We start from the raw sequence: 15,936 nt of genomic DNA on the forward strand, positions 1-15,936 counted from the left end.
GGATTCCAAGTTACTGGACGTAGTCAGGGCCCTGAAAATTTATGTTTCCAGGACGGCTGGAGTCAGGAAAACTGACTCGCTGTTTATCCTGTATGCACCCAACAAACTGGGTGCTCTTGCTTCTAAGCAGACTATCGCGCGCTGGATTTGTAGCACAATTCAGCTGGCGCATTCTGCGGTGGAACTACCGCAGCCTAAGTCTGTAAAAGCCCATTCCACAAGGAAGGTGGGCTCATCTTGGGCGGCTGCCCGAGGGGTCTCGGCTTTACAACTTTGCCGAGCTGCTACTTGGTCAGGGGCAAACACGTTTGCAAAATTCAGCAAATTTGATACCCTGGCTGAGGAGGACCTGGAGTTCTCTCATTCGGTGCTGCAGAGTCATCCGCACTCTCCCGCCCGTTTGGGAGCTTTGGTATAATCCCCATGGTCCTTACGGAGTTCCCAGCATCCACTAGGACGTCAGAGAAAATAAGAATTTACTCACCGGTAATTCTATTTCTCGTAGTCCGTAGTGGATGCTGGGCGCCCATCCCAAGTGCGGATTGTCTGCAATACTTGTAAATAGTTATTGTTACACAAATCGGGTTGTTATTGCGAGCCATCTGTTCAGAGGCTCCTTTTGTTATCATACTGTTAACCGGGGTTCCTATCACGAGTTATACGGTGTGATTGGTGTGGCTGGTATGAGTCTTACCCGGGATTCAAAATCCTTCCTTATTGTGTCAGCTCTTCCGGGCACAGTGTCCTAACTGAGGCTTGGAGGAGGGTCATAGGGGGAGGAGCCAGTGCACACCAGATAGTCCTAAATCTTTCTTTAGATGTGCCCAGTCTCCTGCGGAGCCGTCTATTCCCCATGGTCCTTACGGAGTTCCCAGCATCCACTACGGACTACGAGAAATAGAATTACCGGTGAGTAAATTCTTATTTTTACTTCAGAGGCAGATGATGAGTTAACAAACTCAGATTTTTCTACATCTAATTCAAGCTCCATATTTGCCCATGCTAGTGTAAGTATAAACCGGTAAAAAAACAGTAATCAGCACCTATTCATGTGTTTGTATAGAAAGTCAGACTGAGGGGGTCATTACGAGTTGATCGCTCGCTAGCTACTTTTTGCAGCCGTGCGAACGCATAGTTTCCGCCCACTGGGGAGTGTAATTTTGCTGTGCAGGTGTGCGAATGCATGTGCAGCCGAGCGGTACAAAATGAGTTTGTGCAGTTTCAGAGTAGCTCAGAACTAACTCAGCCCTTGCGATCACTTCAGCCTGTACGGTCCCGGAATTGACGTCATACACCCGCCCTGCAAATGCTTGGACACGCCTGCATTTTTCCAACCACTCCCTGAAAACGGTCAGGTGACACCCACAAACGCCCTCTTCCTGTCAAACTCCTTGCGATCGGCTGTGCAAGTGGATTCTTCGTTAAATCCATCGCACAGCAACGATCCGCTTTGTACCCGTACGACGCGCCTGCGCACTGCGGTGCATACGCATGCGCAGTAGTGACCTGATCGCTGCGCTGCAAAAAATGGCAGCGTGCGATCAGGTCGGAATGACCCCCTGAGTCCACTATTATGGTATGTGCTGTCTGCAGCTTACAATTATATTCATACCGAAATATACCTGCTTCTCCGCAGTCATGAATACACTGAATTGCTGTTTTTAACGATTGATATGGGAGTAGAAGAGTTTTACAATATTGATTAAACTCTCAGTACAAATACAACAGAGGTGCTAAATCCATTGTTATTACTTGCAGGCTTTGATCCTTTTGTTTTTTTTCCATCTTTTCTATATAAAAAAAAAAAATCATGTACATTTGTTAAAGGAAGATTTTTTGGTATTCAGTAGAATCTGGCCTATTCCATGCATAGTACAATACGTCTGTAACCTTGCTATTCTACATAACATGTAGGGATTGATTGGAATGTTCACCTGTTTGCAGAGCTTGTTACTAAGCTTATGCAAGTATGGGCAATACAGAGGTGTACACATTACAGGCAGCCTGCCCTTACAAGTGAAGATTGGGCTGTAATGGGGCATTCTCATGTAGACAGAGCTCAGTGAGGGCATATTGAACCAACTGCGGGCTATACAGGGTTGTATGGAACTGTAAATCTGACTGTTATCCAGGCGTCTCATTCACACTAAGCACAGGCTGGTCTAGATGCCTCGAATGATGATTAATACATGATGATGCATTCTTTTCAGTACACACACATTTACTGCATATACAGTACGGCTGATTTGCTTTAATCTCCGCATCACACTGATAATATGTACCTTGTAGTTTAATATTTAGTATAGGGTCCAACTGACAACTCCTAAGAAGACTGTAAAAAGTTTTGTGTTCCAAGTTAACCTGGGAGCCACCCGAAAGTATTAGAGGGGCCCATTTACCAATAAGTTTTAGCTATTTAAAACTTGTTGCATATGATAAAGGTCCTCCAGCCAATCAACTCCTAACTGTCATGTGCCTGAAAAATTACAATTGGGAGCTGATTTTCATTTAAATCTCGTTGATAAATGGGCTCCTTATTTTTTTATTTATTAATGGAACCCAGCTTGAAAATGTGTTTTTATAATGGGGGTAATTCAGAGTTGATCGCAGCAGCAAATTTGTTAGCAGTTGGGCAAAACCATGGCCCTCATTCCGAGTTGTTCGCTCGCTAGCTGCTTTTAGCAGCATTGCACACTCTAGGCCGCCACCCTCTGGGAGTGTATCTTAGCTTATCAGAATAGCGAACGAAAGATTAGCAGAACTGCTACTAAATAATTCTTTGCAGTTTCTGAGTAGCTCCGGACCTACTCACAGATTGTGATCAGCTCAGTCCGTTTAGTTCCTGGTTTGACATCACAAACACGCCCTGCGTTCGGCCAGCCACTCCCCCGTTTCTCCAGACACTCCCGCGTTTTTCCCTGACATGCCTGCGTTTTTTTGCAAACGCCGGGAAAACGCTGAGTTGCCACCCAGAAATGCCCCTTTCTTGCCAATCATTTACCCAACAGCAGTGCGACTGAAAAGCGCAGCAGAAGCCACAGCAAAACTGCTAAGTTTTGTATTAAATAACTAAGCGCATGCGCCCTGCGTGCCTTGCGCATGCGCAATTTGCAACAAATCGCAGCATAGCGAAAATCGGCAACGAGCGAACAACTCAGAATGACCCCCCATGTGCACTGCAGGGGGGACAGATATAACATATGCAGAAAGAGTTAGATTTGGGTGGGTAATAATGTTTCTGTGCAGGGTAAATACTGGCTGCTTTATTTTTACACTGCAATTTAGATTTCAGATTAAACACACCCCACCCAAATCTAACTCTCTCTGCACATGTTATATCTGCCCCCCCCCTCCCCTGCAGTGCACATGGTTTTGCCCAACTGCTAACAAATTTGCTGCTGCGATCAACTCTGAATTACCCCGAATGTCAATATTTACAACCAAGCTGGAAAGCACAGGTGCAGATTATACATATTATAACAAAAAATATTTTTCTAATTTCTTGTCCTATAAAAAACGTTGTTTTTTCTTTTACATGTAGCTTACTGATTCCAAATCGTCCGGTAAAAGTGTACAAAGTCTGGCGGAAGAAGAATCTAGCGATGGACTTCAGCTCTCTAATAGCATTCAGTTCTTTGAAGACGACCTTGGATCTTCCTCTATCCCAGACCTCAGCGAGGACATTCTTCAGAAATCACTGCAGGAGGCCAACATCACAGAACAGATATTAGCAGAAGAGGCTTATTTGGATGCCAGCATAGGATCCAGCCAACAGTTTGCAAATGTTCCACTCAATTCTCATTCATCAGCATCGTTTACTCAGACTACCAGTGCCCCTAATTACTCAGGTCAAACATTACATCCCGTAGGAGTGACACACACACAGGTGGGCGCATCGTTTGCGAGCAATACAGTAGGTGCGCAGCATGGTTTTATGCAGCAAGTTGGAATTATTCCTAGCCAGCATATGCCCAATAGTAACCAAAGCAGTTCTGGGCAGATCCACCTTATTGGCTCGATCAACAATCAGACTCCAATGATGACGATTAACAATCTGGATGGGTCACACATTATACTGAAAAGCGGTCAACAGGCACCTGCAAATGCAGGTGGTGGACTATTGGTGCAGAGACATACGCCGAATGGAAATGCAATGTTTGGCAGTCCCAACACAAGTCCAGCAAGGCATTCAGTCACTGTTCCATTCAATAGTGGCCATTTCCAGACTTCTTTACCTGTTCATAATATAATTATTCATAGAGGACCAGCGCCAAATGCTTCTAAAGGCCCAATTAATATTCAGCCAAAGCCTGTTCAGGTAGGGCAGCAGGCATCATACAATGTCAATCATTTAGGAATACAACATCACAGACAGCAAGGGGTCCATTTTATCCCTGCAAACTCAGCCCAAAGCTCCCCAGTGGGTCAGAAAATGCCCGTTAATCACCAAGGCCCACACATGCCATCTGGTCAGCAGTCCGGTGGTAGCATTGTTATCCATTCTCCCTTAGGTCATACACACGGTCATCATAACCAGTTCCTGATTCCTACTGGCCTCTCTGTAAACCCTAGTTCAGTCCAGCACATCCAGACCATCAATAAGCAGCTTGTGCAGACACAGGCCTCACAGCTTGGACCCCACCAGGTTCATTCAGAACAGGTAATGATGAACAGGAATACGGCTGCCATGGTTAGGCCTAACCAACAGTATCCTGGGCAAATGATAAATAATCCGGGCACAGCTGTGCAATTTGTTTCCGGTCAGACCTTCACAGGATCAGGAGGACAAGTAATTTTGAACCATGGGCAATCTCAAGTTGTCGGAGGACAGATGTCACAAGTATCACCTACACTGTTACATTTGTCGCCTGGTCAAGGCAATACAGGTCAAAGTAGATCAAGTATGTCATCCGCACCGTCTGGTTGCCCAAACTTGTCACCTGCAAACCGCTTCACTGTTCTAAGCTCTGGGACAATGCTTCAGGGCATGGGGCCTTCATTTCAGAGTCCTGGAGGAGGTGGGAATTATATTGTTGAACAGCAACAGAACAGACCCCAATCTGCAGTCAGTGATTCTCATCGTCAAGTTGCCAGTGCTATGCCCAACAGTATGTTCTGCCCCAGTACAAGCTCCCAGCAGTCATTTTCCTGCAATCAGGTATTTAATTATTCTACATGTCAGGACTCTTTTGTTCTATTATTTTAGCACATTTTCACAATTTTATTTTCATCTTATGTTATTGCGTTGTAATTAGCTGTGTTTGTGGGACATTAATAAGCACAGGAGAAAAGGTTGGACCTCAGGTTGGTACCTGGAGTTATAATATAGCTTTTCAGGTAATGAGGGGTTTAGCTATGTCAGCCAACTGAATTAGTTGAATTGATCCTAGAACCCTAGTGTGTGTGTGTATGTATATATATATATATATATATGTATATATAAATGTGTATATATATATATATTGTAATGGGGCAAATTTTATTAAATCTTTAAAAGTTAGCATGGTGGTATTTTATAAGTTTATTCTGTACAGTCTGCAGATTTCAATATTATTTTTACCACCTGTACAGGTTGTATTTTTTTGTAGCGCAAGAAAACTCGCTTTAATTAAATTGCTTGAAAAAACTTTGGGCAAAAATTTCTGTAAAGCTTGTTTTTTTAGCACGAAAAATTAACGTGCAGTATTGAATTCTCCCCATAATGTAAGGACATCACCATTTGTGACTTTCCCTGTTAGTATACAGATATAATGTAAGGACATCGCCATATGTGACTTTCCCTGTTAGTATACAGATATAATGTAAGGACTTCGCCATATGTGACTTTCCCTGTTAGTATACAGATATAATGTAAGCACATCGCCATATGTGACTTTCCCTGTTAGTATACAGATATAATGTAAGGACATCGCCGTATGTGACTTTCCCTGTTAGTATACAGGATGTAATGTGAGGACATCTTCCATATGTGACTTTCCCTGTTAGTATACAGGATATAATGTAAGGACATCGCCGTATGTGACTTTCCCTGTTAGTATACAGGATGTAATGTTAGGACATCTTCCATCTGTGACTTTCCCTGTTAGTATACAGGATATAATGTAAGGACATCTTCCATATGTGACTTTCCCTGTTAATATACAGGATATAATGTAAGGACATCTTCCATATGTGACTTTCCCTGTTAGTATACCGGATGTAATGTAAGGACATCGCCATATGTGACTTTCCCTGTTAGTATACAGATATAATGTAAGGACATCGCCATATGTGACTTTCCCTGTTAATATACAGGATATAATGTAAGGACATCTTCCATATGTGACTTTCACTATTCGTATACAGGATATAATGTAAGTACATCGCCATATGTGACTTTCCCTGTTAGTATACAGATATAATGTGAGGACATCTTCCATCTGTGACTTTCCCTGTTAGTATACAGGATATAATGTAAGTTCATCGCCATATGTGACTTTCCCTGTTAATATACAGGATATAATGTAAGGACATCTTCCATATGTGACTTTCCCTGTTAGTATACCGGATGTAATGTAAGGACATCCTCCATATGTGACTTTTCCTGTTAGTATACAGATATAATGTAAGGACATCGCCGTATGTGACTTTCTCTGTTAGCATACAGATATAATTTAAGGACATCACCATATGTGGCTTTAAATGTAATTTTGATGCTTCTGTGGCAGGGTCAGAACAAAATGCTGAATAACCTTTCTCCAGTCTCACCACTGAAGAACCAGGATAGACAGCCACATGCACCAGGTACGTGGAGCTATGATGCACTAACAGGTACCCAGAACAATATCCTTCTACTGTTTACTGAAGTGCCCTGGTCTGCCTCGATAGCACTTTTCATAGTTCATATCTACTCTCTGGGGGCACCTCCGCAAACTAGGTAAGCGCTTAAGAGGATAAATCTGTGGATATGCCTGGGCAACGCCTCCTTTTCCCGGGCGCCTTCACAGCTTTCATTGCTTCCAGCCTCCTTCCTTGGACGGGCCCTCTGAGTCTCCGCCATTCCTGGGAATGTCACAAAGAGAAGTTCTGCAGGCTGTCGGGAATTGTAGTTTAAAATGGATACACGTTTCACGCTATTTACAGAGCGCAAATCACAGAGCTAGACTACAATCCCGAGCAACAGATACTACGCGCATCCAAGCTGTAATAGTAGCTATGTCATACTACAATCCTGGTTGTCATGATGTTATTAGTGACGAGCTATAACCCTACAGTACATAAAAACAAGAGCTAAAAATCTGAGTTGTGGTATTAAAATACGCAAGCGAGACGAGTGATGATTCTATCACTAAAATAACCTTATTTTAATAAAAGACACTTAAAAAACTATCTATTTTGTTGAAAACTGCTTTAGGACCCCTCTGGGATTAGAGACTCTGAAGCGTAAGCTTCATTAGTTTCATAGTATATCCGCCCTTGTTCCAGCTATAGTAGCAGTGGTCTTTCGTTGGTTATTCTATAATCTACACATAGGGACAGGGGCTAGGGATGGATATTGCATCGTGATGGTTTGCAACCATTAATGTTTTTGTAGAGATGGCAGTGGTTTTATTGCCAATATGATGTTTGCCGCCATCGAATGGTAAACATTTGGGGGTATATTCAATTGAAGTCGAAAACTGCCGTCTGTCGAAAAGACGGCAGTTTTCGACTTTTTAAGGTCGAATCCTGATTCAACCTATTCAATATTTAGCAAAATTACTTGTCGAAAAGCACGTGAATTGGCGGAATAGCTGCCGATCCACGTGTTGATGTCGAAAACGGGGCCAAATCCGACAGGTTTTGGCCCCCTTTTCGACCATCTCAGTCCGATGATGTCGGACTGAGATGCGGACCCAGAGGAGGCTGCTGGAGCCGGGTGGAAGCTGCCGTGAGGTCGGGCGGCTGAGTGACAGCCTGCTAGAGTAGCGCTGATCTCCCTGATTGCCCGCCGGCTGTCCCCCCGCGGCTCGCCCCCCTTCTCCTCCTCTGCGTCCCATCTAAATTCGACTTGAAAAAGTCGAATTTTAGATGGGATTGAATAGGGGTTATCGGATCCATTCCGACAAATACATGTCGGAATGGATCCGACTTTAATTGAATATACCCCTTGATGGTGTTCAGATGGTCCTGTCACTAGTCCCAACCCCAGCTGGCCACGCTGCAGAGGTTTTGCTTATCGAATTATATTGATGCAATGGTCAGTTACCGTCATTTGAGGGTGGGCTTCCGATGTTCATCCCTAACAGGTGCATCACTTACCTTGGTGACACCCAGTTCAGTTTGTAGACTCTATGTGCACCCTGCTAAAAGAGGAGGTGGCTTTCGCAGGAAGGGAGTGTGGCTTCACAGGAAGGGGCATGGTCTCAGGGGCCGACCCCCATTTTTGGCACTCCGGGGGTCCAGGAGATGCTGGGCTGCCCCCAGAGACTGTCTTGTCTGCAGTGCTGGCTCCCACACTGTGACAGGAGCTGAGTGCTGCATGTTATGTTACAGTGCAGCACCCGGCTCTTGTTACTGAAGAGAAGCCGGCATTTTGGAGTCAACCCTCAGCGGGTGACACCCAGGAAAGGCCCGAACCCTCGTAGTGATACCACTGCGTAGGGGCATGTTTATTTACATAGCATTGCCCAAAAGGGGAGTATCCCTTTAATTGTGATGTAGAGATAAGAAGCTTGTCGGATTGGTCAAGTGGTTCTTATCTGCTGGCAAATTCTGTGGATTTAAAATTTACATTTGTGTGTTTTGGGAGCAATGTATCAAAATGAACCGCATATAAAGGACAGAGGTGCATATTCAAGTTTTCGTTTGAATTGGCAATGTTTATATATAAGTTATTACTGATTTATCTTTTACCCCACAGATCACAGTTCTGGAAATAAACATTTGCAGCATCATTTATTATCACAAGAATCTCTCATGGCATCCCAGCTGCAGAATGCTGAGGTAATTGCCATTGCACATCTGAAATCTGTGTGGGTACAGTATGTATAAGTTTATATAGTGGCACCTTTTATTGTTCTGAACCCTTTCAAGCTTTCTGTACTACAAACTAGAAATTAGCATACTGCAATGGTTTTCATAGGCCCCCAGTTAACCTAAACAGCACTCATGGGGCTGGATGTAGTGGCCTGCGAGACGGCCGGAGCGCCGAGACTCCAGCCAAATGCGTATGTTTTTTTAAAGCAGCAAACGTTTACAAGGCAAAACCAACCAGGTTTTGCCTTGTAAAAGTTTGCTGGTTTACAAAAACGTACGAGTTTGGCCGGAGTCTCTGAACTCCGGCCGTCTCGCAAGTCATTACATCTGGCCAATGGACTCCATCACTAAAGTGTCATGCACCTATGCAGTCTGCTAAATATAACAAAGTAAAATAAATCCGTCACAGAACCTCATCTATTACATACAACCATTTGAACAGCTGTTATATCAAACCACTGTGTATGGCTTATAAGTGGAGAAATATCTTCAGTTTATTTATTGTTGTGTAAGCCCACTGACTCTGGGGGGAATTCAGTCACGCGCAGTAACTTACAGCAGCTAGTTGATCCCCCAGGGGCCATTCAATTAGCCCCAAAAGCTGCCACTCATAGGGGATTTTTTTCCACAAAAATCCCAGATATCAGCACTATTTTCACATCCTTGATCACGAAAACGCATAGGTCTGTGAACTTTTCATGGATCCTATGTGTTGTCACCTGAAAATGTAGAAAATTTACACTCGCAAAAAATGGGTATTAATTGACTTGTGAAAAAAATGTGAAAAGAAAATCTAAAAAAACCTCCAGTTTTTGTGCGCTGATAATTTTTTGGGACTAATTGAATTCCCCTGTTATTGGTACATTCTATTTTGTTGTTAGTAATACTTGTTATTGTTAGTTTTTAATACAAGTGTTGTGACAGTTATAAATAATTGATTTGTTGATGAATTACTGAGGTTTGCACAAATTTGCAAGTATATAAAAAGGGGAGTTTCCATTAGGTGCAAGTGTAGTCCTGTGAAGCGAAATCACAGCAAACTTGCATTGTATATGTTTGCAATTCAATTCCAACTCGTGTTCCTTTTACAGAGTAAATTTGCCTGTTTTTTGTCTGCACCCCCCCTAGCTTTAAAACCCCTTGGACACCACCCCAAATGACTAATAAGGCATTTGGAAGTTTTCAATTAGGTTAAATGGGACGCTAATGACATTTCATTTTTGTGGTGAAAAATGAAATAAATAAATTACCTCAAAGTACCCCCAAATCAACTTTTTTGTTTAGTTTTTGCAACCCATGAATGAGTGTATATTTCAGTGAAAAATAATTGCTTTTTATAATTCATTTTAGATTTAAAAAAAAATAAAAATGAAAAGTGGCCTCAAATTACCCCCAAATCACCTTTTTTCTCCCCCCCCCACACTTTTTATTAAATTCCTTTGTAATTAAACAAACATTGTAAGCTTTTTACCTTATTTTAAATTTTTTTTTTAAATACACAAGTCCGCTATTTGATGCCTTTTAAAAGGTACAGTACTTTCCTTATGCCCACTAACAGTCTTCTATAACAGTCTGCTAATGAAGTTGTCACCTTTTGGGGTTCTAGTGAGGTCTCCCCATTTATTCATGTTATTTTCCAAGTTCAGTTTTTTGGACAAAATGCACAAGAGCAGTGTGAATTGTAATTTCTAATTGAATTGTGCGAATCTCAGATGCACATATGAAGGCGCAATGTGTGAATATTTAGGTGTGCAAGATTAATGCCTCACACCTAATGAAATCCCCCCTAAGCCACCTCATCTACCATATCGAGAGTACCCAACTTGCCCGGATGAACCATGAAACCATGAAACCTCCATATAACAAGCACTATAAGGACCAGCACTCCTTGTCATCTTTTTGCATATTTTCTTTTCTTTCTTTTACATATTTATGAAGATTTCCAAAAAAGCCTAAAACAAATAGTATTCTTCATCAGTGCATATTGGAGTGTTTTTTGGGGCAATGTATCAAGTGTGAGATGCTGGGAACCGTCCTCCTAATGCTATAAAGTAATCACTTGTGCATGTGCAAGTGGTACTTACTGGATAGGGATCCATAGGATCCCTCTCTGAAAAAACTGCATTAATGTAGCCTATAGGCTACAATGGGGCGAAGATGCTTTAGATATATCCTCTTGACAAATCCACTTCAAAGAGCGAAAACCAAAAGAAATTAATAATATAATAGAGGAGAAATTAGATCAAAGACTGCTGGATGCCAGATTCCAGTGACTACTGCGCAGAGGCGTATCTAGGGTAGGGCGAGTGGGGCACGTGCCCTGGGCGCCTTGGCAGGCCCAGGAGAGGGGGGCGCCGCCGACGGCCAGGGCATCATGCCCCACTCGCCCCCGTCAACCCTAAATGTGAGGGGAGGAGAGCGCAGCGTCTCTCCCTCCCCTCACCGCCGCTGCCAGCACTAGCAGTGCTGCCAGCAGCACTGCTGTGTCCAGTCTCCGGCGTTAGCCAATCAGAGCTTGCGGACCGGCTCCTGATTGGCTGCCGGTCCGCGAGCTCTGATTGGCTAGCGAACCGGCGCCAGACACAACCGCCGGAGACGGGACGGGAGACCTGGACGGAGCGGTGAGGGGAAGGAGAGGCGGTGAGGGGAAGGAGAGGCGCTGCACTCTCCTCCCCTCACATAAGCGGCCGGTGAGTGAACGGGGGGTGGGGGGGGCTTGGGCACAGTGGGGCATGTATCGGGCACCAAATGGGGCATGTAACTGGCACTGAGTGGGGCCTGGCACTGTGGGGCATGTATCTGGCTATCTGGCACTGTGGGGCATGTATCTGGCACTGTGGGGCATGTAACTGGCACTGTGGGGCATGTATCTGGCACAGTGGGGCAATGTAACTGGCACTGTGGGGCATGTATCTGGCACAGTGTGGCAATGTAACTGGCACAGTGGGGCAATGTAACTGGCACTGTGGGGCATGTATCCGGCACTGTGGGGCATGTATCTGGCACTGTGGGGCATGTATCTGGCACAGTGGGGCAATGTAACTGGCACTGTTGGGCAATGTAACTGGCACTGTGGGGCAATGTAACTGGCACTGTGGGGCATGTAACTGGCACTGTGGGGCATGTATATGGCACTGTGGGGCAATGTAACTGGCACTGTGGGGCATGTAACTGGCACTGTGGGGCATGTATCTGGCACAGTGGGGCAATGTAACTGGAACTGTGGGGCATGTATCTGGCACAGTGGGGCAATGTAACTGGCACTGTGGGGCATATATCCGGCACTGTGGGGCATTATATCTGGCACTGTGGGGCAATGTAACTGGCACTGTGGGGCATGTAACTGGCACTGTGGGGCATGTATCTGGCACAGTGGGGCAATGTAACTGGCACTGTGGGGCATGTATATGGCACAGTGGGGCAATGTATCTGGCACTGTGGGGCATGTATCCGGCACTGTGGGGCATTGTATCTGGCACTGTGGGGCAATGTAACTGGCACTGTGGGCCATTTTCAGTGGCCACACCCCTTCTGGAGCGTGGCCACACCCATTTTTTCCAGCGCTCCTTCGGCGCACGCACATGCCTCTTTTTGTGTGCTTTTTTTTTGGGGGGGGGGGGGGGGGGGGCGCAATTTTACATCTTGCCCTGGGCTCCAAAAACCCTAGTTACGCCTCTGCTACTGCAGTATTAGAGATATCTGAATGTGGGTCTTTTCTAAAGATTGTTTCCTATGTCTCTATTGTTAGGTGGAGGGATGCCCGGGAGGACTGAAGAGGCCGGCCACTAATCAGCTTACAAGAGAATCTCTGTGGGTATAAGTATAAATATCTTTGGTTTAATCCAATACATGTCTTGTAAATTTTACAATATAATTTGTATTTTCAAATATTTTAGACTTATTCAGCAGCTGTGTAAGGACCAGGAGCGCTCTGTGCTGCCAGTTAAAGGCCAGTTCCAATCATTACATGATGCTGCTCAGAGGCTTCTCCCGTACCATGTGTTCCAGGGATCAATGCCCACAGAAGAAGACTTACATAAAGGTACTTCACAACATTGGCCATTTTATATTATATATCACAGTATCCACCACTCAACAAGTGGCAGGAATATAAAGAGACATCTTAGTACTGATTATAGTGGCAGTATATAATGAAAGGGAGCAGGGGCGTAAGTTCATCCCAGTTAGACAGAGGCACATTGGAGTTTGGTGCCCCCTTCCCCTTGTAGCACTCTCAGCCCGCAGTGAATTGTCAGGGCTATAGCTATGACGGGTGACAACGGCCGGTAGGTCAGGGTCAGACCCATGTGATGCAGCTGTCTGCAGCATGCAGAATCAGCAATCACCAGTGGGTCCCACCTCATAGTCAAGCAGCAGCAGCAGTTGCACCATCGCTTGCTGCGGTGCAGGCAGAGCTGTACCAGGCGGGAGCCGTCCTGTTCCCTATTGCAGGTGCTAGCAGGGCTCCTGACACAAAGCCGATTAACTCTGCATCAGCAGCGCTCTGTTGTAAGAGAAGCTTTGATCCCGCTATGAACCACACAGGTGCTGCTGTATATGCAGGTATATGTCTATATATATAGAGAGAGATAGACTCTGAATTTTATTAGAACTATATGTTCTTCATGTAATCATCACTTTTTAATTACATTTCTGTTTTGTATTTTATTTTATCATACACATACACTATTCAGTCACTTATTATCTTGTTGCAGTTTTTCAATTGCGATCGCTTTATTGTTTATTCAGATTTTATTTTGTTCAGATGGTGGACAGCTAGTAGGAAGTCGACCAGATCCATTAAAAGCTTCTTCCCACTAGCTGTCCACCAGCTGAACAATATATAAAAAGGTCCAACATGTATAGTGGGGCTAATTCAGTAAGGATAGCAAATTCTGCTAATTAGCAGAATTTGCTATCCTTTTGCTCGCATGCTGGGGGCCGCCCATCGCTGGGCAAAGCCGCCCAGCATACTGACCGACGCCTCCCCCCATTCGACAAGCAGAAATTGCGATCGCTTCGCAATTTCTGCTTGTCAGCAGAAACTAAAGATGACTCCCACCGGCACAGCTTAGCTGCGGACGCAGGAGTCCCGGCGCCATTTTACCTGTTGCGGCGGATGCGTGTGACGTCACGCAGCCGCCGTGACCATGCCCCCATTTGCGCCGCATCGCCCACCTTCGGGTAGCCACGCCCCCTCAACACTACGTCTTCTCCCTGGAAACGGAGTGTTGCCCACCCCGCGGCCGCCTCTGCCTGATTGACAGGCAGAGGTGATCGCATTTTCTGCGGACCCCCTGCAGAAAATGCGGGCGCATGCGCAGGATGGGTGCTGCGCATGCACCCGCATCTTTTCAGCGAAAATTCCGGTTGGATCACACACTGCGACTAATATGTCCAATATGTCTAATATGTCGAGTCTATCTTACAGTTGCAATGTGCAGTATGAACTCATACGTGTAATGTTTATAATGTATGCTACGTTATTCCCCCTTCTTATGCAATGTATTCCCCCTTCATATTGCTGCTTGGCGATGCACTGTACCGCAAAAAATTCCTAGTGTACTGTACGTGAGTACACCTGGCCAATAAAGCTAAGTCTGATGCTGATTTTACAGTACTATATTTTTCATTCTAGTGGACACTGAATTTGAGTCTATGGCCACGCATTTTTTAAAGAAGACCCAGGCAATGTTAAATAAGTACCGCTTGCTGCTAATGGAAGATGCAATGGTATGTAATGTAGATATAATTGTTAATGTGCATCACTGCATGGGATATTTTCTTCTTTGCATTTTAAACGACAAAATCTTTCACTTTAGAAAATATGTAAAGTCACAGTGAAAATGCACAAAGTCCACATTAAATGTAGAAATAATGGGATTCTTCACAAATTGTGCTCACTGATTTCCATGTAAACACTGGCTAGATGCTTTGTATCGGGGCTTTCTCCCCTTTGTACTTGGCAGAGATCTTCCCTTCCCTCTCCTTCACAGAGACATGTAATTAAGGTTAGCTATTGATCCCTTTGACTACTGTGGAGCCTGGGACTTCCGCTGTTTATACAGCTTTACTGTCTGCTCTTTTCTAGGTAAAGTGCGTTGGTTTTGATTCATTCACCAACGCTTTTCTATCCATCATTTTTCAAGGTGTCTTTTCTTCTATGTGAAAACAACAATTCCTGAAGTGCGACTGGTGATTATCATCATGGCACCTAAAGTGCATCCAGACAGCTCAGTTCTATACTGCAAATGCAGATTTTACTGTCTGTACAAAACAGAATAGCCATATTATCAGTAAAGTTTAACTTCATTAGCAACATAGGGGGACATGTACTAAGCAGTGATAAGCGTGGATAATTGAGCTAGTGGAGAAGTTACCCATGGCAACCAATCAGCTGCTCTGTATAATTTTAAAGTATGCAAATTATAAATGTTACTTCAAAGCTGATTGGTTGCCATGGACAACTTCTCCACCGGCTCACTTCTCCGCTCTTTTCACTGCTTAGTTGAGATTGCCTAAAGGATAAAATAAAAAAGGGGCAGACTAGATGGGCCAAGTGGTTCTTATCTGCCGTCAAATTCTATGTTTCTATGTTTATGTTTCTAGTACATACCCCCCATAGTCTGGTAGGATAATGCTGCTGAAACGGCTAGCCACAATTTTGGTGGCTCCAGCCACTTGCAGGGCACTATACACAGCTCCTGGACTGCCAGAAGCCGCAGTGTACTTCATGCTTAAATTAAATAAAGTTGCACAGTTCAGTCAAGGTCATTAACAAAGCACATTAGGGTTCTTCATCAATGGTTGGGAAAACATTGAGCGTTGATTCATAGCGCATGGGCAAAGGAAAGGACACCACTCAGGAGCATTTTAAGAGTGGAGGGGATCCGCATGCAGCCTCTGTGGCGGGCCCCCTCCTCTCCGGCAACAGAAGAC

General features: G+C 44.5%; 1 protein-coding gene across 2 annotated transcripts in view; it reads left to right on the forward strand.

The window, feature by feature from the left end:
- Positions 1-15,936, forward strand: part of BICRAL (BICRA like chromatin remodeling complex associated protein) — a 196,449-nt gene that overhangs the window by 139,729 nt on the left and 40,784 nt on the right. For both annotated transcript variants that reach the window (XM_063918308.1, XM_063918310.1), the window contains 6 exons: positions 3,542-5,158; positions 6,708-6,783; positions 8,882-8,964; positions 12,746-12,807; positions 12,894-13,039; positions 14,636-14,730. In XM_063918308.1, coding sequence (XP_063774378.1) covers positions 3,542-5,158; positions 6,708-6,783; positions 8,882-8,964; positions 12,746-12,807; positions 12,894-13,039; positions 14,636-14,730 — 2,079 coding nt within the window. The remainder of the gene's footprint in view (positions 1-3,541; positions 5,159-6,707; positions 6,784-8,881; positions 8,965-12,745; positions 12,808-12,893; positions 13,040-14,635; positions 14,731-15,936) is intronic.

The sequence above is a fragment of the Pseudophryne corroboree genome, chromosome 4 (assembly GCF_028390025.1).
Source record: "Pseudophryne corroboree isolate aPseCor3 chromosome 4, aPseCor3.hap2, whole genome shotgun sequence".
NCBI lineage: Eukaryota > Metazoa > Chordata > Amphibia > Anura > Myobatrachidae > Pseudophryne > Pseudophryne corroboree.